The sequence below is a fragment of the Daphnia carinata genome, chromosome 10 (assembly GCF_022539665.2).
Source record: "Daphnia carinata strain CSIRO-1 chromosome 10, CSIRO_AGI_Dcar_HiC_V3, whole genome shotgun sequence".
NCBI classification, from domain to species: domain Eukaryota; kingdom Metazoa; phylum Arthropoda; class Branchiopoda; order Diplostraca; family Daphniidae; genus Daphnia; species Daphnia carinata.
The window spans coordinates 4547398-4571108 of NC_081340.1; the positions used below are offsets into that span (position 1 = coordinate 4547398).

Consider the following 23711-nt stretch of genomic DNA (forward strand, 5'->3'; position numbering starts at 1 on the left):
TGGAATTTTAAAATAACAACAAAGTCAGAAGAGAAAAGCCAGCGACGCCGACGGATGTCCTAGTCCAAATCATTGTCAAGTTTGCAACCAAAGTATAAAGTCATAGCTATAAAACGTCTAGAGAGGTATTAAGAAATGGCAGAAGATGAGGTTTTCACTTTTCGTGATGCAAAACCAACCCCGGACATATATCACGTATACGATGATTCTCTGAAGGGAAATAATGCACCGGCATTAGTGTTGGATCATGGTAATAATTGATAAAGTTGAAATTGTATATTTTGGTTTCTTAACAGCCAACTGATTAAAGGATCTTACCATTGTCGTGCTGGGTGGGCTGTTGATCCTAATCCAAAACTGACATTCAGGAACCTCATGGCAAAACTTAGAAAGGAGAAAGGAAAATCAGTATGTCTCCATTCAATATCTATAGCCTATTTCAGCTAAACATTATTTGAAATTTTAGGATGTGGAAATTTTGGTAGGAAATGATATTGCCAATTTTGAGGCAGTTCGTTTTCAGTTGAAATCTGCATTTGATCGTGATGTCATTACTCAGATAGACACAGTGGAAACAGTATTTGATTATGCTTTTTCTCACTTGGGAATTGATACAGAAGGTTCAGTTGAACATCCTTTGGTATTGACTGAAGCTGTATGCAATCCTTCTCCTGCAAGGCAGTTTATTAATGAACTATTATTTGAATGTTATCAAGTACCAGCTGTCTCAGTGGGAATAGATGCTCTTTTTAGTTTACAGCATAACTTTTCCAAACCTTGTGTTGATCTTCCTACGTCCCTTGTGGTGCGACTCGGATATCAAACGACGCATATCTTGCCAATTATAGGTAAGCAGGTAAAAACAAAGTTAAATTTCATGTACTGATTCTAATGTTGTTTCTTTTACTTTATTTAGGGGGTAAATGTGATCCTCAAGGAATACGTAGAATAAATTTGGGTGGGCTTCAAATGATTTCCCATTTGCACCGCTTACTTCAACTTAAGTATCCGTCTCATTTGTCATCCGTAACATTTAGTCGAGCAGAGGTATAAAGCGTAAAAGTGTTTACTCCATAAATATAATTAATGAGCAATACGATCTACAGGAGCTTATACATGATTATGGGTACATAGCTGAAGATTATCTGGAAGAACTTAGCAAATGGGCTGATGGTGACTTCTATGATATGAATGTTCGCAAAATCCAACTACCATTTACTCCAGCTCCTACGGCGGCTGAAACTAGTTTGAATCTAGAGCAACAGCAACAACGTAGAAAAGAAAATGTTAAAAGGCTGGTCGAAATCAATGCGAAGAAACGCGAGGAGCGAGTAAGACTAGATTAATTGCTTAATGTGCAATTAACCTAATAGCAGTTTTCTTTCGTAGTTGGCATTAGACGAAGAACGTTTGGAAACGTTGCAGATTATTCAGCACCAGTTGGCAGAAGTGGATGATGCTTTGGCGGTAAAATTACTAAGACAAGCAGAAATTACCGACGAACACCATTTGGAACAAGAAATTCAGAACTTGCAAGATCGTGTGTCCAGGACACGGCAAAAAATGGCTACCGCTGCAGCTAATCAAAATGAGGCACTAACCTTCTGTTTATAAGTGCTGGTACTTGTTATTTAAAGACTTGCCTTACGTTTAACAGGAAGGGGAACCAAAAAAACCGACGGAAACGGCCGAATTCCAGGAATGGTTAGAAGGTATCCGCAAACAGAGGTAAAATATATTGTGTACTTTATTCAAGTGTCTCCTCAGATTTATCCACTAATTTAAGTTTAATGCTTTTTCAGAACAGAGATCCTTTCTCGAAGAAGAGAAAGGCAGCAACGTCGTCAGGAACTTACGAAACGAAAATCTGCAGCCGCGCAAGAAAGGATGCGTATATTAAGTATGCTTGCAAAAAGTGGGGGAACCGGACCAGGCAAGAAAAAGGAGGACACTTTCGGTATGAAGGATGAAGATTGGGATATTTACAAAGCTGTTAGCAAAGTAAGTTAAACATTAGTATAAGCCATTCAAAAGACTTATCGTTTCATCATTGTAATAAACATAAGGACGGAGGAGGATCCGACAGCGAAGCAGAACAAGAAAAATTAAATGACCTCGAATCTGCGTTGAAGCGATATGACCCCAATTTCAAGAACTACAGTGGTGGTTCTTCGAATGTCGGCGAAGGCGGTGCAGGTGGTTTCGTTCCCACAGCTGAGTTTTATCAGCTTCATATTGGTACCGAGCGCATTCGAGCTCCTGAGCTATTCTTTCAACCTAGTTTTATTGGGTATGCTTAGTTTCTGTTGGCACAAAGAACGTAATAAAATTTTATTTTATTTCGTAGCTCTCATCAAGCCGGCATTTCCGAAACTATCGACTACGTCGTAAAACTTTACGACTCAGAAACACAGCTTCGTCTGGTAAATAACGTATTCGTCACTGGAGGGTGTGCCAATATTCCTGGTTAGTTTCTGCAGTACGATATCGTGAACGAACTACGTGAATTAATCCTAATCTTTAAGGTTTACTGCCAAGACTGAAAAAAGATCTCTTATCGATGCGACCGTTTGAATCTCCTTTTAACGTAAATATTGCGGCCGATCCAGCCGGAGATGCGTGGAAAGGGGCGCGTGATTTTGCTAGAGTTGCGACACCGTCCGCCTACCTTTCTCGATCCGAATATCAAGAATGCGGCGCACACTATTTCGTCGAGCATCATGCGTCGAACAGGCGATTTGCATTGACTAAACAGTGAACCGTGACCTCATTTCGTTGGATCCATCGTGTATTTTACGTACAATTTTAAACTTTCTACATATTTCTGGTTCAGCCAGATAAATGTCAAAGTTTATCTAATAGTTTTTATTTAATGAGTCATTGAACCAATTTATTTCATTTAGCTCTCTTACAGCATCGATTTCCGTCATCATTGTCCTACGCTCAATCACAGGCTTTATTGAAAGTTCGTTTAAGTGTGAAGTGGAAAAAGAAAAACGGTCAACCAACAACGGTCAGATGAGGACAAATTATTAACACAGGCAATAGTAAAGACAAAACTGTACAAAATTTGCCTACCTAAAAATAGTTCAGTACGAAAGTGGACGATAACCGATAAGACGCAACTTAAATCCTCGCCCTGGAAAGCGTCATTCAGTCATGCCCGTTAGCAATCACAGGAATGTGGTGGCCTATTGTATCGAGATTGAGGCATCGACACGAACAACCAGTAACGGGACACTCGCTGTGTTCTCCGAACCATTCTAATAAATGAGCGCTATGTCCTCCATGACGACATGTTTGGCACCAAAGAATCCACGAAGCGAACGGGTGACTTTTCTTAGACGTCACACCTGAGACGCCAGATGCAACGTTAATGCTCGGTTTTTTGGATATATGTTCAGTAGGTCCTCCCCATGAAGCTAGTGGACTTCCAAGATGCATCATGCAAACGGCACAACGAGGCAAAGGATTCCGGCAATTCGGGCAGCCAGTCAACTATAATTGCAGCCAAATGAGAAAACGATCAGTAAGACAAACAAGACCAGATTACGACAAGCCATAAAATTCACCTTAGATTTCACGTTTGGGTTGGTCCTATTTAAGGGTAACTTGCCTTTACCACCAGAGAAGACTGAAATACTTTTGCCGCAGTAATTGCAAGAAACGTAGACCTGTTGTGGAGGCTTTTCAGTGCTAGAAGGATTGCCTTTGTAAAACTGAACATCAAATTTTGCTCGTTGCGTCCATAACCTCCAGCTGTCAAGTAGAGAGCGGTAGCTGTTGACCCATTGTTGCATGCGCCCGTCTTTGCTAACCTCATGGTTGGATGCATGTAAACTAAGGAGGCTAACTGTCTGAATGTCACCAGATTTGTCAACATGGCTCTGAAGTAAGTTCAATCCGTCAGTTGACAGACCTAGATGTAACGGCAATCTTTGATAATTCTAATTCCATGAAAGATTAGGAAACCAAGTTTTACCCGTTAGAAGCATCCCGTCCAAATTTCCTTCGTTTGTCAACTTGCGATTGAGGTACTCGATGAACTCGCTGAGATGGGTATCAGACAAAAAATTGCAGGCGAAGCCAACGCGATCTCGAACACTTATCCCGGTTTCATTCTAAAATAGGTAAGCAAATATTTAGCTACAGTTTGAATACGTACCAAGGATTTATAAGATTCGCTACCAAGACAGATTCATATTTTTCGGATGGACTTGTTAAAAAGGCAAATGTAGCCCTCAAATATGGATCGTCTAAGGCATTCTTTTGCATACTGCTGATTTCTTGTTGCCATAGCGTTTCTCGATTATCCGTAAAGCCTGAAAAACGAGATGGAATTCATTCAGGCCACCCACAAAACCTACGTATCTAGATTAGATTACCTGCTAAGGCAAGGGCAACTAACTGGTAGGACACCTGATTTTTCTGTACACCACTACGTGTCAGAATTTTTATGGCTTTACGTATCTTCATGTGAAAAACTGCCAGAGCAGCTGCTCGAGAGACCTGCCCGTCTGCCTGAAGTTTTTCTAAAAGTGGCCCTAGGATGGGGTTTGCAGGATCGTGAGGCCAACCACACAGGCGCAATGCCTGATTTCTCTCCTCGCTCCTAGAATGGATGTAAAACAAGTTTTTTAAACGAAGAACTAAAAATGTCTTCCACGCAAAATGATACCTGTAAACAGTAATAGGTGAAATTTTTGCCGATTCCACTCCATTCCAAGAGACTTGTAACATTTCTGACTTCATAACTCCATCCGTATCCAAACGCAAGGCAGACCTACAAATGTTTTGATTATTGGTTTTAAAATTAATTTCCCAACTCACTTTCTTCTTCGTTACCTAATACCCATGAAATTCATTCCGAGCAGATTTCCTGACTGAGTTAACTTTCGACATGTATCAACCCAACACCAAAGCTCTCTTGTCGTTACGTCCTGCATTAGTTCTGAATCAGGTTTAAAATCAGCCTCAAGTCCGTATCCCTCAACCGCTCTTTTGCGCATTATTACGGAAAAATCACTGAACCTAAATTCAATTTCGTGAATCGTAAAAACTCCAAAACGGATTTCTTGTAAAGATATACCTGCCGTAGACACTATCAGTTTCATCAATGTACTGCAATATTTTTTTACCACAATTCCACACTAGCTTACTTGACGGGGACCAATTCAGTGTGATTCGGTCTACAACAAGATGTTCCTACACCATGCAAGAAAATCCAAAACTACTTACAGCATTTTACACTAGGAAGATACATATTTACATAATACCTTAATATTGACTGATGACGTTGAGTAGAGTAATCGATTTTCCTCATTTAAATGCCACGCAAAAGAAGAAATAGTTTCACTGTTTTCTGTCAAAATCAGGCCACGTTCCAATGGGATTGGTTCCATTTCCTCCGCTGCTACGCCATTTGCATTCTGAATATCATACAAGGACAGTGATGTGCTCTCTTTGCATAAGACTCCCAAGAAACTATGACTGTTAAAATAACATGGTTTCAAAAGATTAATGTTAGATTTCTGCAAGCGAGTTCATGCTAGACTTACTGCGTAGGGCACCATGAAATTTTCGAAACAACTTTGTTTTGTTGCAGTGACAGCACGGGCTTCTCAAAATTCCTTACATCCCAAATACATACGGAAGTGTCACTGTATGATGCAATTCTGTGGTTGACGAATGGATCCTGAACGATCGAAAAAACTGCGCGGGTATTCGTTGAGCTTGTATGTTTAGTTCCATCTGTAAGTAGAGAAGAAGTTACATACAGAAAATGTTGTGAAACCATTGTAGAATCTTGAATACCTCTAAAGTCATATAGGCGAAGCTGCTTGTTGTTGACACCAGTTGCCATAGTATGTGAGTGATTGAACCATGTGACAGATGTAATAGTGTCTCCAAATGCCATCTCCATGATAGGTCTGTTACTCTCATTTCCACCTTTAGTCACATCCCAGAGTATTAAGCCATGTTCAGATCTATGTTTGTCGAAACCAGCGGCAAGAATGTAAGATTCTGCTAGACTCCATGATAATGCATTGCACTGTCTGTTATGCTTTGATGCATATTCTTTTCCATGAAAAGGTGAAGTTTCTCCAGGTCCAAGCAGAGAAGTCAACAAAATTCTTCCATTTGTCTGGCCCATAGCAATAACTCCTTCCAACTCTGGTACTGGGAGCCATGCCAGGCACTTAGCAAATGCCACATCTGTGAACGAACCCAGTTGGTATGCCCTACTGTTACTTGATATCTGAAAGTCTGGAATAGATATATCAGTATGCGAACATGTGGCAGATGGTTATGAAAAAATATTACGGTGTGCCGAGGCGATGTCATCTCTGCCGGAAGTATTTTTGACTTGATATAGCGAAAAATCACTCCCCCACGTAAGGAATTTGTCGGGACTGTTTGGCGACCAGTATACTTCTAGACGTCCGCCAGCCATTGAAGCCAATGGATATTAAGACAGGTAAGAAAATTTAATAAAATAATAACAATTTAAGAAATCAATGTCCACCAAATGGGAGACCTGATTTCTTTTTAAATTTTATAGAATGTCGCAACAATCTTTAGAAGCTAGAGGAAGCAAACAATGTTTACCACAAACAGAGTCCTCTAGAGGCGAACACAAAAAATATATTCCACACTGTTTTAGGCGCGTAAATTTTTTTTAGTTCTGCGTAGTGCACATGTTTTGCACGATTCCAGTAAATTCCGGTTGTGTCCTAATCGCAATTTCCCACCCAGAAAAGTCGGAAACTACCATTGAAAATTCTATAATGATGTTTGTTGTCCACATGGCCATCCTATAATCCTTATTGCAACCTATTGTTCTTCAGGTACGAGCTGCTTCAAATTATGTGGGCTGACACGTGCTCTGTTGGAGGTGTGAAAATTCCAACTTTTATAACACTGCTCATATCCTTCACAATTATTAGGTATCCTTTATTCATCTGCTCAACTGTACGATGCTAAAAAGAAAAGGATTTCCACCACTCTTTGAGTTGCCAAAGCTGTGTCAACCGCCAGGCGCCTCCTATTCTCTCCATTATCTATATTTAGCACGTCCCTTCACGTGTTCGATCTTCAGTCTCCTGAGAACCGTTTTCGCATAGAGGACGACATCGTTTCGTTGCTCTGTGTAAGACGCTCACCCCTATAGACGTTGACATTCATCTCACTTTTAACTACTTTTAGAAATGGTACGTATATTCTTTCGTTATTATGTTCTCTTCAATAAGCTAAGCCTATTTCTTTTTGCCAATGCTTGGCATTACGCAGTGAACGCGTACTTCTTCGAGTAACTGTTGGTAACACTGTGTGAGTAGTGTAGCAAAAATATCTATTGTCTCTTGGGGCTTATCTTTTCCAATGTAGGAAATAAGCTAAAAATGGCTACCCTAAGTCGCATTGCCGGTATGCGTCGCACAGTCCCCCACAATTTCTGTCCATATGTTCACCAGCTGAAATTTTCTGATTTCCTGTTTGCGTCAACGGACAGACAATTCATTTCCGTTGTCAATCCTCATGTGGCACTTGTTTTTCCTTTAGTTTGCTAAGTTTACTTAGCGTTATTTGGAAACGGTTTGTTTGTCTCCACAGTTAATTAAGTAATTTTAATTCATTCAATAATAATGGCACTAACTAACAATTGTTTGTTATTCCACAGCGCGAATGTATCTCAATTCACGTTGGACAAGCCGGAGTCCAGATCGGCAACGCCTGCTGGGGTGATTTATTGATTTTTGTTGTAAAAAAACATAGTTTTATTGATTAATCTGGTTGTAAATATTTTAGAGTTATATTGCCTGGAACATGGGTGAGATTCCTATTCATCTACTCGGTTTCAAAACAACGCAAAAATAATTCAATATCTATTTATTTTTTCTCAAATTGAATATAATGATATCTTTTTAGGATTCAGCCTGACGGCCGTATGCCCACTGACAAGACAAATGGTGGAAATGATGACTCGTTCAACACATTCTTCTCAGAATGCGGATCTGGCAAGCATGTCCCGAGAGCTATATTTGTCGATTTAGAACCGACGGTTGTAGATGAAGTTCGTACGGGCACTTATCGCCAACTTTTCCATCCCGAGCAACTTATCACTGGCAAAGAAGATGCTGCCAACAACTATGCTCGTGGGCATTACACCATTGGAAAGGAGATTGTTGACTTGGTGCTGGACCGTATCCGCAAGCTCTCTGACCAATGCACTGGCCTTCAGGGATTCCTCATCTTCCACTCTTTCGGTGGAGGCACTGGATCTGGATTCACTTCCCTTCTTATGGAACGTCTCTCCGTCGATTTTGGAAAGAAATCAAAGTTGGAATTCGCCATCTACCCGGCCCCTCAGGTCTCTACTGCTGTCGTAGAGCCGTACAACTCGATCTTAACTACTCATACTACTCTGGAACATTCTGACTGCGCTTTTATGGTTGATAACGAGGCAACCTACGATATTTGTCGCCGAAACTTGGACATTGAGCGTCCTAGCTACACCAATTTGAATCGCTTGATTGGACAGATTGTCTCTTCCATCACGGCGTCTCTTCGCTTCGATGGTGCACTTAACGTCGACTTGACAGAATTCCAGACCAACTTGGTCCCCTATCCTCGTATCCATTTCCCCCTCGTCACCTACGCTCCAGTCATTTCGGCTGAGAAGGCTTACCATGAGCAGCTGACCGTTGGAGAGATTACCAACGCTTGCTTCGAGCCTGCCAACCAGATGGTCAAGTGCGATCCTCGCCATGGCAAGTATATGGCTTGCTGCATGTTATACCGCGGGGATGTCGTCCCCAAAGATGTCAATGCAGCAATTGCCACCATTAAAACTAAGCGTTCTATCCAATTTGTTGATTGGTGCCCAACTGGTTTCAAGGTATGAATCATTATTCAAATTTCTGCAATTCAATTTACTTCATCTATTGTTTGTTCAGGTCGGTATCAACTATCAGCCCCCAACAGTTGTACCTGGCGGTGATCTGGCCAAGGTTTCCCGAGCTGTTTGTATGTTGTCTAACACTACTGCTATCGCTGAAGCTTGGGCTCGTTTGGATCACAAATTTGATCTGATGTACGCCAAACGTGCTTTTGTTCATTGGTACGTGGGAGAGGGTATGGAGGAAGGAGAGTTTTCGGAGGCTCGTGAAGATCTCGCCGCTCTCGAAAAAGATTATGAAGAGGTAACGACAAGTGCAGCGTCGTAATCTTTTTCAAAAATACTAAATGCAGTTTTGTACAACTATAGGTCGGAATGGATTCTGTTGACGGTGAAGGCGAAGGCAACGACGAATATTAAATCAATCCTCTATTGCGTAAGATATCGTGTACCATTTAACCTAGCGGCACATGCTTGCTTTCTAGCTTTCCTGGTATATTCATCTGCCATATATTTGATGACTTTAAAGTAAATACCTAAATTCTGGCGTTACTTCTTTTTCATTTCTTTGTTATTAAGTTTATCATATTAAATATTTACAGAGTAATAAGGAAACTTGGTCCCCCTAATCAAATGGACAAGTCGAAAGTGACGTAATTGTCGTATTGACTTGACCATCTTCCCAATCTTAATTTCTTTAAGCATACCGAATTTATATTTTAGTTACTGTTTTTAGAAAATTCTGACGAAAACAAAACACAATTAAAAACAAATTAATGGTGTTTAACACCATTAATTTATCGAAAAAGATAATATTTTCGAAGGAAAGAAAAGAAAAGAATCAAAGTTGTAACGCTGTTTGCAAACCAAAAATTATCAAAACGAGATGTGGCAGTTACATAAATTTGAAAAAGACCGTTTTCTCAGCCGCCAGATGACGCATAAGTCTTCTTCACCGCAGCCGTTGAGATGTTATCATCAGTATTCCGAGACTTGTTTTCCATAGAGGACGACATTGCTGAGTTGCTCTGTGCTAAACGCTCGCATCAACCGATTTTCTTTAATCTCGCCAAACCGATTGCATAACCTAACTCAATATGGTAAGACAAAGGAAGGGTTAAAACATTTTGCTTTTGGTCAAATAACTTTGCAAACGGTATATCATGGCACGTGCATTGTGTATCAGTAATGCCGGTACAACGGCTTACTCACACATAGCAAAGCAATACTGTGTTTATCGACTTCGACGTTCTGTTAAGTTAGTCCTGAATTTCATCGAAATTAGTTCCCAAAAGCATTGCAGAATATGTTGAGCATGACCGCATTGGCGGTCGCGCACCGTATCTGATTGCAAATGGTCGCCATACAATTGCACCCGTCCCATTTCCTGCCAGTACAGGAGGGCGTTTACGTGACCTGGACTGCCTCATGAAGTTTTCATTGCTTATTAATTAATTTATATAGGATTATTTCACAAATTTCTGTTCCTCTTAGTCAAATTCATTAACTTAATGTCACGCAAATAAATTGCTCTTATTTTTTTTAGCGCGAATGTATCTCAATACACGTCGGTCAAGCCGGAATCCAGATTGGAAACGCCTGCTGGGGTAAGTTGCTTGCACACAGTGTCAATGTGTAACAATAATATTAACGATTTACTTTAAATTATTTAGAACTCTATTGCTTGGAACATGGGTAAGGACAGAAAACTTCGGATATTCAACAGATTTTTACGATAAACAAATAATTCAGGTAAGTATTTAATCAATCTTAATTAACTGCATTTTCCAGAATTCAGCCGGATGGTCGTATGCCTTCTGATAAGGTAGCTGGTGGAGTCGATGATTCGTTCAACACTTTTTTTTCGGAATGTGGGTCGGGCAAGCACGTCCCACGGGCGGTTTTTGTCGATTTAGAACCCACAGTGGTGGACGAAGTTCGTACTGGAACTTACCGCGCACTGTTTCACCCTGAGCAGCTGATTACTGGAAAGGAAGACGCTGCAAACAACTATGCCCGAGGCCACTACACGATAGGAAAGGAAATCGTCGACGTTGTTCTTGATCGTGTCCGCAAATTATCGGATCAATGCACCGGGCTTCAGGGCTTCCTTATTTTCCATTCCTTCGGTGGAGGCACAGGTTCCGGGTTTACTTCACTTTTAATGGAACGCCTTTCGGTCGACTATGGCAAGAAGTCGAAGCTGGAATTCGCCATCTACCCTGCTCCCCAGGTCTCTACTGCCGTCGTCGAACCCTACAACTCCATCTTGACCACCCATACCACTCTGGAACATTCCGACTGCGCTTTCATGGTCGATAACGAAGCTATCTATGATATTTGTCGCCGTAACTTGGATATCGAGCGCCCAACCTACACCAACTTGAACCGCTTGATCGGCCAAATTGTCTCTTCCATTACGGCTTCTCTGCGCTTCGATGGCGCTTTGAACGTTGACTTGACCGAATTCCAGACCAACTTGGTCCCCTATCCTCGAATCCATTTCCCGTTGGTCACCTACGCTCCAGTCATTTCGGCTGAGAAGGCTTACCACGAGCAAATGACGGTGGGAGATATCACTAATGCATGCTTCGAACCTGCCAATCAAATGGTGAAATGTGATCCCCGTCATGGCAAATATATGGCCTGTTGCATGTTGTATCGCGGTGACGTAGTTCCCAAAGATGTCAACGCAGCCATTGCCACTATTAAAACTAAACGTTCTATCCAGTTCGTTGATTGGTGTCCTACTGGTTTTAAGGTAAAAATTTTATTTGTTATTAGTTTTCATAATATATTTACAATTTGTATTTTTTAGGTCGGTATCAACTACCAGCCCCCGACCGTTGTCCCAGGAGGTGATTTGGCCAAGGTTTCCCGTGCTGTTTGCATGTTGTCCAACACTACCGCCATCGCCGAGGCTTGGGCTCGCTTGGACCACAAATTCGATCTGATGTACGCCAAGCGTGCTTTCGTCCATTGGTACGTCGGTGAGGGTATGGAGGAAGGTGAATTCTCCGAGGCACGTGAAGATCTTGCTGCTCTCGAGAAGGACTACGAAGAGGTTTGTATTTAATTAATAATTTTGATTCATCTGCAGCTGAAATTTTCATTAATTTTTATGTTTATGACCACAGGTTGGTATGGATTCCGTCGAGGGCGAAGGAGAAGGTGGCGACGAATACTGATTTCAACGTTACATTTAACTTATTGCCACCGAGATACAATTTAATTAATTATTGCGGCAAGTGTACTTGTTTGCTTGTTCTTTGGTGTTCCACTTGCTCACAAGTCAATAAAAATTTGTCACTGGTAATTACTCATTTTGCTCTATGAATACGATTCTATGCAACCTAGATTTTAGTGGATAAGCTATGCAAATAATCATTTTGTGTTGCAATGTTATAACAATGTTCGAGCGTTTATTATATGAAACAAATTAAGGTCTGTCAAACAAGGAAAATTGAACATTGCCTCCTGAAGAATAGGAATTTTAATTACTGAATATGAAACAATATTAAGAGATGAAAAAAAAACTTAACTTGTTCTTCCTCAATTGTAAAATTATGACCTACTTACAAATTTTCTTAGAAAATACTTAGATTTATAAGCTTTGTATTGATTCGTGTCAAAATTACGAAAATCAATAAATCTGGTAACAAAAATAAAAATATTTCCATTAAACCAAATTCTAAATAAATGGTTTTGACGGTACTGGTACACAATTAAAACTCTTGGGATAATTATTTCATCGCTAAATTTTCTATTCTTTATTATTTTTTTACCATTTTTACGTTAACACTTCCGTCGCCATCGTTCATTCCAGGGGCTGCTTATTCTCCGCTAGGGGGCTTTTCTGTATTCTGGTGAAGGTGATTTGAGACGTGTCAGTATCTCGAGAACCGTTTTCCATAGAGGACGACATTACTTCGTTGCTCTGTGATAAACGCTCGCTACGCCCTTTCTCTTAGAAATCTCCGATTCCCATCTCTAAACACACTACAAAATGGTACGTTTTTCGTTACGAAAGAAAAAAAATTCGTTTACTTACTTTATATCATATGTTTTTGCAATTGCGTTGTGGTTGAGTAAATTTATGGACGTATATTCTTATTCACTGTGGGAATGTCGTTCCGATGTGGCTTGGGAATGTAGCGTTTTCTAACAGCGTTCCTCAAAATATGTAAAATGGCCCCCGAAAGCATGCCCAAATGCAGCAGCATGACCGCATTGCCGGTTCCGCCCTATGCATCATTGCAAATGGTCGCCTGCCGAGATTTCTCTTATTTTCTGGATGCCTCTTCAGTTAAAATATTAGAGATCAGGTGCTGTAGCTTCCTTGTCACATTTTGATCACTGAGTAGTTTATTTCAAATCTTAATATTTTTGCGGTGTCCCTTTTCTATTTTCTATTGTTAATTATAACATGAAATTTAATTTTGATTAATATTTTTTTACAATAGCGCGAATGCATCTCAATCCACGTTGGACAAGCTGGAGTTCAGATCGGAAACGCCTGTTGGGGTAAATTACCCATTTAATTTGAAGTGACAAGAAACAAAATGCTAAATCATTTCTAATTACTTTAGAGTTGTACTGCCTGGAGCATGGGTAAGAACAAATTCTTTTTCATCAATGGCTTCTTAGTATTAAAATTTTATTATTTTAAGCTAAACTGAACCATTTTAAACTTTTAGAATTCAGCCTGATGGCCGCATGCCCTCGGACAAGGTTGCTGGGGGAATCGATGATTCCTTTAGCACTTTCTTTGCTGAATGTGGTTCGGGAAAGCATGTCCCAAGAGCCATATTCGTCGACTTGGAGCCAACCGTAGTTGATGAAGTTCGTACTGGCACGTACCGTTCGTTGTTCCACCCTGAGCAGCTCATTACCGGAAAGGAGGACGCCGCTAATAACTATGCGCGTGGCCACTACACCATCGGCAAGGAAATCGTCGATATCGTACTAGATCGCGTCCGAAAGCTGTCCGATCAATGCACTGGGCTTCAGGGCTTCCTTATTTTCCATTCCTTTGGTGGAGGCACCGGCTCAGGTTTTGCCTCATTGCTGATGGAACGTCTTTCAGTTGATTACGGCAAAAAATCCAAATTGGAGTTTGCCATCTACCCTGCTCCCCAGGTCTCTACTGCCGTCGTCGAACCCTACAACTCCATCTTGACCACCCATACCACTCTGGAACATTCCGACTGCGCATTCATGGTCGATAACGAAGCTATTTATGACATTTGTCGTCGCAATTTAGACATCGAGCGTCCCAGCTACACCAATTTGAACCGTTTGATTGGTCAAATTGTCTCCTCTATTACAGCTTCTCTCCGTTTCGATGGTGCTTTGAACGTCGACTTGACTGAATTCCAGACCAACTTGGTCCCCTATCCTCGTATCCATTTCCCGTTGGTAACTTATGCCCCCGTTATTTCGGCCGAGAAAGCTTACCATGAGCAAAACTCCGTCGGAGATATCACTAATGCGTGCTTCGAGCCTGCCAATCAGATGGTGAAATGCGATCCCCGTCATGGCAAATATATGGCTTGTTGCATGTTGTACCGCGGTGACGTTGTCCCTAAAGATGTCAATGCAGCTATTGCCACTATTAAAACTAAACGTTCTATCCAGTTTGTTGATTGGTGCCCTACCGGTTTCAAGGTAAAATCTTGTATTACATTACTTCCTGCAAAACCCTTACCGAATTTTCTCCCGTAGGTTGGTATCAACTATCAGCCACCAACCGTTGTCCCTGGCGGCGATCTGGCCAAGGTTTCCCGTGCTGTTTGCATGTTGTCTAACACGACCGCCATCGCTGAAGCTTGGGCTCGTTTGGATCACAAGTTCGACTTGATGTATGCTAAACGTGCTTTTGTTCATTGGTACGTTGGAGAGGGTATGGAGGAAGGAGAGTTCTCCGAAGCCCGTGAAGATCTCGCTGCTCTAGAGAAGGATTACGAAGAGGTACGACTTCCATCTTTAGTATAATAGAATATGGTCTTATCGTGTTTTTTTTTTATTCAGGTTGGTATGGATTCCGTCGAAGGAGAGGGCGAAGGCGGTGATGAATATTAAGCGGATGATAATTGTTAATCGGATGATGTCATTCCTTGTAACCAAGAAAAACATGTACCCTTTTAACTAGTGGCAGGTGCTTGTTGCTTGCTTTCTAGCTTACACATCTATATTACTGCTCTATTTATTTAGAGCTGTAAAGCCAATATGATACTTCACAAGTTAAACTCTTTGTTGGTGCTTTATTACAGACATACCTAAGTCTTATTTTATCTAGAATTTTCATTAATTAACATGAATGAAAAGAAGAGTTAAGATACTATTAAATGTATGCAGGAATAAGCACATTTTGGGAATCCAATTTCTTTGTATGAGAAATAATTTTGAAAAATGTAGAAGTTCTATGGCAATGAGTGTAGAATGCTTCTATTGTCTGAATGTCACTGACAGAACATGTGCGAAAAAACCCTCAAAACATAACAGGAAGTAGGCCGGATATTATTAGTTAATACCACCGCATCTGTGAGGGTAACGTTCATGAATGTTTGCTTGAAGTTGGATGCCTGCAATGTCGACGAAATCTCAGCATTCGGTTACAGAAAACATTTAATTTTGCCATGGTGGAAAATATTAATAATTTAGAAGTAAAAGATGGAAGAGAGAAAATGGAAAAACTTTTAACGAAAAATAAAATGGATGATTGGTGAGGCCCATCACTCCCGCACGATCGGTTTTTTAAATTTTCTAAACGACAACGTCCACAACTTGCTGTCAAAGCAACGAAGGGCACGTCTGCTTAGCTCCGCCCTCTCGTCTCTGGATGTAAGCACTTAATGGTTACGCAGCGTTGTCTGATCGGTGTTGTTGTGTCTCGCCCCGTTTTGGAGGATTTTTTTCTTTTTCTTCTCGAGCCAAAATATGGCGTCGGATGGCAATGAGTACTTTTCGGTCGGAAGTCTAGTTTCGTGCAAAACATGCCATAATCAAGTGATTGAGGGCGAAGTCCTCGCCTTCGATCAACCCACCAAAATGCTGATTCTCAGTAAGTCAACCGGCTCTTTTCTTCCACTGATAACTCACGCTCTTGTCGGCTACTTGTCACGCTCTTTTTTTCGTTTGCACACGCTGTTTTAATTTGTTTGTATAACCTCCAGGTCGCTTTTCAAACTGCAGTACTAGTTTCTTTTTGCATTTGTTCTAAAGTACATTAGAAATCAATCTAATTATAGACCTCTTACCTTTACAGAATCACCCTCATCGTGTGGACGAGCCTCTGTCAATGATGCACATGTTGTAAATCTTGGACAAGTGAGTGATGTCCAAGTGAAGAGAGAGGCAACTTCATCTCCACCTCCCCATCCAGTTCAAAATGTTGAGAGGGTATGTTTAACTGTAATCAGACTTTTATCAAACATATGTATACATCCTCCTCAATTGGTAGCTAAAGAAAAGGGTGCGTCAGGAAGTAGAAAGGAAACAACACATGATAACTGCCCTTGAGTCTGGTGTTTCACCTGAAGGGCTTAAGCTATTTAATGCTGTCAAAAGAACGTAAGGATCTCAGAGCAGGGAATCTCAGAAACGTCATACTATATTTCTAAAACTTGACCATAGGATTGATGATGTAACATGGGAAGGAAAAGACATTCGAGTCATGGAACAAGTAACAATAAGCCCCCCTTATCTACCAGAAAATGTCCAGGGCAATATGGAAAAGGCTGTTAACCATGTTAGAAAAATTGTAAGTTTGTATTGATCAATTTTTTTTTTGTGTATTAAACTAATGACCAATCATTTATTAGGTTGAAAAGTACATGAAAGATCATTCAGATTCAAAAGGCTCCAGCACCGAAAACAGTTCCACAGTAACTTCTCCGTGAACTGAAGCGAAAAGTGGCCCACTCTTTCACGACGACCAGTACCATTTTCTCCATCCTGCTTCACCACCTTCTCAACCTCTAGATAATAAAATAAAAATACAACAACTCCAAAAAGCAAAGAGAAAGCTGGTTCTTTACAGCTGTACAATACGTCCCGATGAAAAGATGATTTGACGGATGCTTTCGGAACGTGTAGTGGCGTATGAAATGGCGAGATGATATACAATGATAACTTCTTGTTTATTTTTCTTTCGTCGAGTTTTACATGTTTTCAATTAAACCATAAAATAGCTTATTTTATTTCAATTACCAATGGCATTTGGAACCTTCTAGAGAACTTATTCTTTTAACTGATAATTTTTAAATTAAAATAAAACTAAATTATTTTGAATGTTATGTGGCCGATTTGAATATTATCGGTCACGGAAACTTCGGTCTCCATCATTGCTACACAAGCAAATATCTTATCTTAACTTGTTGCACCAACTGACAAGTTGCAAGGCGTAAAAATTGAGATTACATTTGACTTGGTTAAACTGAGTTTATTTGACGATGAGGTAATTGTATAAAGAATTTGAATTCTCACAAACATTGATGAATCATCAATTTATTAATCAGGTTCGCAAGTTTATCAATCTCAATTCTGCCAAAATTATCAATGATTATTTTGCGATACAAAAGTCATCACATGTGGTTGCAATTTAATTTTCGTTTAATTTGAATGGTGTTAAAAAATGTCGCTAGATGGGAGTCACTTCGTGGCGCAAAATTGATGTTTTGCAATGTGTTTTAACATAGTTCGGAAATTTAAAAAATTAATACTTCATTCTTAGCTTAATACTGAGATACAAACTTGTCTGAAAAAAGAAACAAATGATTTCTCTGATAAATATTTGCACTTGATGTTGGTAGGCATTGTTGAAATTTGACAGCCCTGTGATTTATCCGTGCTTTACTCCATTTGCAATTGGCAATCTTCTAATTGGGCGCGAAAACGACGAGAAACTTATCAGTCGCAAGAGTCATTTCACGAAAAATCCTTCTTCACCCTTCTTAGTGCATTCATCAAACAACTCGATTTCAACAAGGATTTTCGGTAAGTGATTCTTTGCTTTTGTAACTGGAACACATATGTTTTTGGGTTCGATTGTTAAAATATCTGTTGCTTCACATACTTCGAAATTTCACTGTGGTCTTTTCCTGTAAAGTCTATCTCTTTGTCGTATGGCTGATCACGTGGCTGTAGGCCATACTTTTATGTGATCAAATCAGATGTTGATTTGTTTAGTTGTCGACTACCTCTTGATGAATTGAACGTACGTCTGTAAATTTCAACTCGCTCTAAACAAACAAATTATGTTAGGGCCATGTTTTCGCAACTAGAAACCTGCGTGCTTACGAATAGAATTGAGGGATTTCTATGTCACGTAATGGGGAGCCATTACCTCCTGGGTTTGCCTGTAATCAAGGGAATGGATTCGAGAACGTATTGATGGCTCCATCTCCGTTTGAGACTTTTAGTCTTTTGTATATTGACACACGACGACACGTGTCTTGTTGCTCACTTGTTGACTCGAGAAATTAACTAGTAAATGTCTATTTTTGCTGACGAGGGCGAATCGGGTCACGCGACAGACACGCGACTCCATTATTCTTGGCTCCTCCACCGTCACAACAGATTATGTTGACGTTGGCACCCACAACATTGGTTGGGTGTATCAATTTGGGAAAGCTTTAGACTCGTGTTGCCATCGTTGTATATCCTCTGAGAAGTTTGTCCGATTAGCTAAGTGGGGCTAACTTACTCATCAACGACATTGGTTCTGTGCACATTGTTTTTTATCGCCCAAGTTTCTCCTCACTTTCGCAATGTATTTTCATTTCAGGGAATGATTTTGTCGATCGATACATTGCGTCTGTAGGTTAAACGTACGAGGGGAATGGAACCAGTCAAGCAGAATCTCTCAAATATTTTTTCTTTTTCATTTTTTTTTGTCTATCGGGGTGGACTTTGTATCCATTTGTGTTCCATACCTCTTCACATGTGCAATAGGAGGAGGGGGGAGGTAGGTTGTTCGGTACACAGAAACTGACAAAAGAATCATTGAAGCTGAAGGCTATACAGCAACTTCGCCTCTGAAAGATCAACCGTCGCCATGTTGTGTATTTTTGAAACCAAACATCAAGTTTGGTTATTTTGACGTGTCGCCAATATTGTTTTGATTTTTCTCTACCCCGGTTTGCTAATGAAATTAAAGGCTTTTTTTTATCTTGAAATTGGATTTACCTAATTGAATTTTTTAATGAACGAGCCAACAACTTTAATGAGATTCAACTTTTTTTTTATTGACTCGGATCAGAATATGTTTTATTTACAATAGATCAAGTCGAGGGATTTGAATTGCATTTTTGAAATCATTTTTAGCAGCTCTGTGGGGGGGGGGGGTTGCATATAACGTTTTGAATGGGGAAAGAATCGATATGAGAAAAAGGCAAAATTTTTGTTCGGTCGCCGTCGTCGGCTTTTCTTTTTTTTTTTCAAAGACACGGGAATTCGGGGGACAGCATATCGTGATATCCTGAGCTGGACGATGAATCAGAGTAGTAACTATCAACGGAGCAGCCAGTAGAAGAATAGGGTAGGTGATATTCGTTGTACTGATTGCTGTTTGTCCAGTTATTTGTTTGGTTAACAACTGCCGGGCCAGGCAGCCACGTTTGTTGAGGTTGTGCTTGATGAATTTGCGGCTGCTGGAATTGCTGGAAGTGGTCCGTTTTCTTGTTGGCCAATTGGTTGACGAAAACATCGAAATAGTCATTAGCAGTTTGGTTTCCTCCACAAGACGAGGATGAAGAAGATGAAGAATCAAATTGTGGGAGAGGAGGTTCGACCATCCGACGATTGTTCCACGGAATGAGCGTATGGTCGGGGGCGTTTGTAGATGTGATTGAACTGCCTTGATCGCTGATGCTGACTGTAACATTGCCGACATTCACCTGGATGCTTCCACCCGATGGATCGTGTCCGCCGACAAGATCCAACGTCTGCGAAAGGGCCCAGATGTAATTGTGGGCAAACCGTAGGGTTTCGATTTTTGTTAATTTCGTTTCTTCCGGGAAGGTGGGCAGGACAGTGCGTAGTCGATCCAGCGCATGATTCAGCATGTGCATGCGGTTACGTTCGCGATCGTTAGCTTTGACTCGTCGGGTCCGTTTGATTCGCATCACCTGTGTCGGACTGCGGGCCCTCACTCTCGATTTGCTGTAGCGTTTTTTGCGAGTTTGTTGCGAATCTTCTTCCATTGCAGACGCGTTAGTCTTGGACGATTTTCGACGTGGCTTGCTGTTTGAACTGACTGCATCCAACAGTTGGAGCAGATCGACATTTTCAAACGACGACATTTTTCTTTTGAAAGAAACTTAAAAAAACAAACAACTGGCTCTACTTGTTTTTATTGCGTTAGCAATGTAGACTCGATCCGGATGGATGGAGGTTTGCAACTGAGTTGGACGCCAACCGAGCTCGCCTTTAAACCTCAGCGCTCAACAAAGGTCAGGTTGCTGGGCCACTGGAGCTATAGAGAAAGACCGAAAACTCCTCCCACTCTTTGCTTTTGCTGGATCCCTATAGCGCATAGGTGCTGGGCGGGGCTGACGATTAACTCTCTCCCTCCCCACTATTGGTCTTTCTTTTTTCCCCGACGTCTAATTTTCCCAATTTTTTTTTTGGGTTAAAGAGCTCTCTTTTGATCTATAGAATAACCTCGCTCAACCTTATACATTTTTGATCAACTTCAAACACACGATGAATAATCGTTTTTTTTTTCGATTGAATTTTCTTTTGGATTTCTCTCTTTTTTTTTATATAGAATGTACTTCCCCCGTTCCCTTTTGTCCATATTCCACTCGACTTTTACTCTTAACAGTTTCGGCCTGTTGTACGCATCCACCACTTTTCTCTTATGGAAAAGTAATTTGATTTTAGTAACCAAATCTTATTCTTGCTTTTCTCCCAATTCCCTTTTTTTTTACATTAATTTCAATAATATGGGAATTTGGCGTATTAGAACTCCCAGAGCGAACGAATTTACGTCACCAAAAGGGTAAATTGCCTTTGAAAAAATTTGAATTATCACTGAGGTTTTAATGATCGTGTGAATGAAGAGTGTTGATGTGATGAATGCTGATGAAAGAAATACGTGCACACTAAGGCCTAATTTGCATATGTAGAATTTGTTCTATTCATAGTTCTCACTCCTCAAATTCAATTTGCATCTCACAAATGAAAGGGGGGTTCGATCTTGGCTAAAACTTGAAATTGTCATCACGTGCGTACGTTCCTTTTGTGTTACATTCAGCTACGTAACTCTGAAAAAACATCGACCCTCTTAACAGCTGCGCAGCTGGCCTCTTAATTGACGTTTGCCTTTTCTTTTGAATGCTTTGTCCAGTTGCATCCCTTTCGCTTCTTCCAAGTAGTCATTTGCGCTTTAACATTTCAATTTTTCAACGAGTTTATGCAACCGGATGATGTCGATGATGTCGTAAATCGATGAATAATCAAAAAGACAATAGAGCGGAAGATTGAGAACTATATAGGGCTAGAGCTCCTGTTATACGCGCTTAAGTCGACCGCGCGTGGAAAATGAGACACGTACGATTGAGATCAAGCCGTGGCTCGTATTCCAGCTACTACGGCTTATGTATATAGACTTACCAGCTGAGGAACATGTTTCTATCTATCCCTGACGAGTATAACTCTGGATATTTAGATTTAAAAAAGCGACTAGAGAGAGAGGGTGTCGATGTGTGTCTACGTAGAGGAACAGCGGTCCCCAACGCCACCTGTCACTTGTTGAGGAGGAGGGGGTTGCTCTAGTACAAAAACACCATCGACGTAGGGTTCTAAAACGCGGATAGAGGGGGGACGCGCGTGCTGTGGTCTTTGCCGCTGCTACAAAGCCAACACTCGATCGTTTGTTGATCAACAATCACTTTCGTTTTGTATAGCCTACATGTAGTTGTTGTTTGCCTTACAGAAAGTTTGTGTCTAAACTTATTTGAATTTGCCGGGGCTCTTTTTTATTTTTATTTTTAATGGATTTTTTGGAGACAAAGAAATTCGATTAGAATTACAGTAGGAACTGATTATTTCCTGGTAGTAATAAAACGGGGGGATAAAAATAAAGACTGGCGTAGTTTACAAGTGGCGGCACTCGACGTACAGAAAAACCTGGTGGTGCTAGAAAAAAAAGCTGATGAGCTTGTCGGGTTTTTTTTCTCTATTTTTTTTCGAGTGCTTCTTCAAAGTATGGGGGCGTAGATAATTGATAGTTCAACAAGCGCGCTAGTTTTTATACACAGCAGATACAGTGTGCGTTCCTAATCATGGCTCGCGCTCTTTATTTTTTTGGCCTTTTCTATTTCTCAGTTACGCTTTTGAGACTTGCGGAAACACCTACGCTCTTGTTTTCTACCCCCCTCCTCAAAGACCACCTGCCATTCTATTTAGCCGGATTGCATTGAGCTACGGCTGAGTTCTTTAAGTAAGAAAAAAATGAGAGTTTTTCTTCACTCTGTGAACGTATCGGTTTTCCAAAATTTTTAAGAAAAGGTGCCGCCTGTCGTTTGTGACTTGGCGGCATTTGACAATTCAATTTCTTGTTAGTAAAATCATCTCATCGATCATTTTTCTGATATACTCGGGAGCCGACAAAGTTAAATGGATACTATTTCTAGAGAATGGAAAGAAAGAGTGAAACTTGTTTTCAAAGCTCTTCTGTTGTGTACCTCTTTTCTTTTTCTGGCGCTATGTGACACCCGAGAAAGCGCTGGACATTGGAGGTGTTAATGATCTACTCTTTAGTAGGACGTCCTTTTTTTTTTCTATCTGAGAATAGCAAAATTCTTTTGCGGCCGAGAAAAAAATAGCGAGGGAACACATTCTTAACATTTTCAGCTGATCGGTCTCATCCATCATCGAGATTTCAAACTAATTTCAAGGTTTATCATCATTGAGTCTACTCGAAGAGTTTAGCAGTGAATAAATAAATCGATGATGGATTTGGCTTTGAAGAAGTTGACCATCGAAAAAAAGACAGGAGCACATTTTTTAAGCGGCGCTTTTTCCTGATGTTGTGAATAAGTGTCAACTTGTAATGGACTCGGCGATACGCTCGTGATCAATAGAGGCGGCATTCGATACACAGTAGCGATGTTAGGCCCTAAGTATTGTGACAATCATAAAAACCGAATCGAATCGAGCAGCGATTTACTTTCACGCCGAATGTTGTTTTGTCCATTGGATGCGCTTCACGCTGACATTACCATTCGATTCAAACAGGCTACGCGCGTTTGAGGTCAACCCGTTCAATCGTATATGAGATCAAAGTTTTTAACCCTTTCGAAATAGCTTTGTTTTTAAAAAGGCGAATCAAATCAATCAGAATTAGTGGAAAAAAGATAATCCTGGGTAATGACCCTAGCTTTGCGTCCATCATCCGGAGGGTGATTAATTTTTACCGGAAAGTTTTGTGTTCTCATTCAAAACTGGACTTTTCGGGGCTTTGCTTCTATTTGCTGTATTTACGTAAAATATGGATTTGCCATATGGGACGCTATACCTATATATGCAGGATATAGTTATGGTTATGCGTTGTGAAGAGTAGTAAAAAAAAGAGGGGGGAAATAAAAATCTGGCCTGGCAGCAGCAGACATGAGGAATTGGTCTGCAGTCTACTTTTAATCGACGCTATTCTTCAATCACCCTCCACCCCAATTTCTGGGTGATGTTTCCCCCCTTCTTTTTTCCCTATATTTTATAGAGGGCGATATTCATTCAACCCTCCCTTTCTCTATGGACGGGTGCGCTCCTATCAGAATGGGGGGGGGGATCTCTTTTGATATTCGATGGT

General features: G+C 40.6%; 7 protein-coding genes and 1 long non-coding RNA gene across 8 annotated transcripts in view; 5 read left to right on the forward strand and 3 right to left on the reverse strand.

Annotated features, from left to right (window-relative positions):
- LOC132088384 (uncharacterized) overlaps positions 1–15278 on the reverse strand; it is a 62336-nt gene extending 47058 nt beyond the window's left edge. Inside the window, exon 1 of the long non-coding RNA XR_009421922.1 lies at positions 15030–15278. This is a non-coding gene — a long non-coding RNA (uncharacterized LOC132088384). The remainder of the gene's footprint in view (positions 1–15029) is intronic.
- LOC130703434 (actin-related protein 5-like) lies at positions 22–2893 on the forward strand. The gene is made up of 11 exons (XM_057524934.2): positions 22–250; positions 311–408; positions 467–848; positions 917–1047; positions 1107–1331; positions 1390–1593; positions 1658–1728; positions 1803–2001; positions 2067–2290; positions 2348–2466; positions 2526–2893. The coding sequence occupies exons 1-11, from the start codon at positions 136–138 to the stop codon at positions 2756–2758; spliced, it is 2001 nt and encodes a 666-aa protein (XP_057380917.1). The 5' UTR covers positions 22–135; the 3' UTR covers positions 2759–2893.
- Positions 2939–6586, reverse strand: LOC130703404 (GATOR complex protein MIOS-A-like). The gene is made up of 12 exons (XM_057524895.2): positions 6325–6586; positions 5815–6267; positions 5559–5751; positions 5277–5490; positions 5090–5205; positions 4846–5031; positions 4679–4783; positions 4386–4612; positions 4189–4322; positions 3983–4121; positions 3573–3919; positions 2939–3498 (listed from the first exon to the last, which is right to left on the reverse strand). Exons 1-12 carry the CDS (start codon positions 6452–6454, stop codon positions 3154–3156), a joined length of 2589 nt encoding a protein of 862 aa, XP_057380878.1. The 5' UTR covers positions 6455–6586; the 3' UTR covers positions 2939–3153.
- On the forward strand, positions 7129–9448 carry LOC130703415 (tubulin alpha-1 chain-like). Its single transcript, XM_057524907.2, has 6 exons — positions 7129–7211; positions 7679–7739; positions 7807–7828; positions 7927–8896; positions 8955–9200; positions 9266–9448. The coding sequence occupies exons 1-6, from the start codon at positions 7209–7211 to the stop codon at positions 9314–9316; spliced, it is 1353 nt and encodes a 450-aa protein (XP_057380890.1). The 5' UTR covers positions 7129–7208; the 3' UTR covers positions 9317–9448.
- On the forward strand, positions 9845–12212 carry LOC130703413 (tubulin alpha-1 chain-like). Its single transcript, XM_057524906.2, has 6 exons — positions 9845–9996; positions 10443–10503; positions 10570–10591; positions 10688–11657; positions 11715–11960; positions 12034–12212. The coding sequence occupies exons 1-6, from the start codon at positions 9994–9996 to the stop codon at positions 12082–12084; spliced, it is 1353 nt and encodes a 450-aa protein (XP_057380889.1). The 5' UTR covers positions 9845–9993; the 3' UTR covers positions 12085–12212.
- LOC130703412 (tubulin alpha chain, testis-specific-like) lies at positions 12758–15182 on the forward strand. Its single transcript, XM_057524905.2, has 6 exons — positions 12758–12905; positions 13360–13420; positions 13486–13507; positions 13594–14563; positions 14621–14866; positions 14927–15182. Exons 1-6 carry the CDS (start codon positions 12903–12905, stop codon positions 14975–14977), a joined length of 1353 nt encoding a protein of 450 aa, XP_057380888.1. The 5' UTR covers positions 12758–12902; the 3' UTR covers positions 14978–15182.
- A 498-nt stretch (positions 15279–15776) lies between the features above and the next one.
- LOC130703429 (protein LSM12 homolog A-like) lies at positions 15777–17094 on the forward strand. Its single transcript, XM_057524928.2, has 5 exons — positions 15777–15959; positions 16164–16297; positions 16359–16468; positions 16532–16658; positions 16720–17094. Exons 1-5 carry the CDS (start codon positions 15836–15838, stop codon positions 16795–16797), a joined length of 573 nt encoding a protein of 190 aa, XP_057380911.1. The 5' UTR covers positions 15777–15835; the 3' UTR covers positions 16798–17094.
- Positions 17095–19194: 2100 nt separating this feature from the next.
- LOC130703419 (basic helix-loop-helix neural transcription factor TAP-like) lies at positions 19195–20285 on the reverse strand. Its single transcript, XM_057524914.2, has one exon. The coding sequence runs from the start codon at positions 20197–20199 to the stop codon at positions 19336–19338; it is 864 nt and encodes a 287-aa protein (XP_057380897.1). The 5' UTR covers positions 20200–20285; the 3' UTR covers positions 19195–19335.
- Between the last annotated feature and the right edge of the window lie 3426 nt (positions 20286–23711).

Bases quoted from the DNA above. Each gene is read 5' to 3' on its own strand.
- LOC130703412 (XM_057524905.2), top strand. The intron at 13,508-13,593 runs GTAAGAACAAAT...TTAAACTTTTAG, and splicing joins TTGTACTGCCTGGAGCATGG to AATTCAGCCTGATGGCCGCA. The intron at 14,867-14,926 runs GTACGACTTCCA...TTTTTTATTCAG, and splicing joins TAGAGAAGGATTACGAAGAG to GTTGGTATGGATTCCGTCGA.
- LOC130703434 (XM_057524934.2), top strand. From the start codon at position 136: ATGGCAGAAGATGAGGTTTTCACTTTTCGTGATGCAAAACCAACCCCG. The intron at 849-916 runs GTAAGCAGGTAA...TACTTTATTTAG, and splicing joins GCATATCTTGCCAATTATAG to GGGGTAAATGTGATCCTCAA. The intron at 1,729-1,802 runs GTAAAATATATT...ATGCTTTTTCAG, and splicing joins GAAGGTATCCGCAAACAGAG to AACAGAGATCCTTTCTCGAA.
- LOC130703413 (XM_057524906.2), top strand. The intron at 10,504-10,569 runs GTAAGTTGCTTG...TAAATTATTTAG, and splicing joins GATTGGAAACGCCTGCTGGG to AACTCTATTGCTTGGAACAT. The intron at 11,961-12,033 runs GTTTGTATTTAA...TTATGACCACAG, and splicing joins TCGAGAAGGACTACGAAGAG to GTTGGTATGGATTCCGTCGA.
- LOC130703429 (XM_057524928.2), top strand. From the start codon at position 15,836: ATGGCGTCGGATGGCAATGAGTACTTTTCGGTCGGAAGTCTAGTTTCG. The intron at 15,960-16,163 runs GTAAGTCAACCG...TTACCTTTACAG, and splicing joins CACCAAAATGCTGATTCTCA to AATCACCCTCATCGTGTGGA. The intron at 16,469-16,531 runs GTAAGGATCTCA...ACTTGACCATAG, and splicing joins TTTAATGCTGTCAAAAGAAC to GATTGATGATGTAACATGGG.
- LOC130703415 (XM_057524907.2), top strand. The intron at 7,740-7,806 runs GTGATTTATTGA...TAAATATTTTAG, and splicing joins GATCGGCAACGCCTGCTGGG to AGTTATATTGCCTGGAACAT. The intron at 8,897-8,954 runs GTATGAATCATT...TTGTTTGTTCAG, and splicing joins GGTGCCCAACTGGTTTCAAG to GTCGGTATCAACTATCAGCC.
- LOC130703419 (XM_057524914.2), bottom strand. From the start codon at position 20,199: ATGTCGTCGTTTGAAAATGTCGATCTGCTCCAACTGTTGGATGCAGTC.
- LOC130703404 (XM_057524895.2), bottom strand. From the start codon at position 6,454: ATGGCTGGCGGACGTCTAGAAGTATACTGGTCGCCAAACAGTCCCGAC. The intron at 5,206-5,276 runs GTATTATGTAAA...TGCATGGTGTAG, and splicing joins CGTCATCAGTCAATATTAAG to GAACATCTTGTTGTAGACCG. The intron at 4,784-4,845 runs GTAACGAAGAAG...AAACATTTGTAG, and splicing joins ATGAATTTCATGGGTATTAG to GTCTGCCTTGCGTTTGGATA.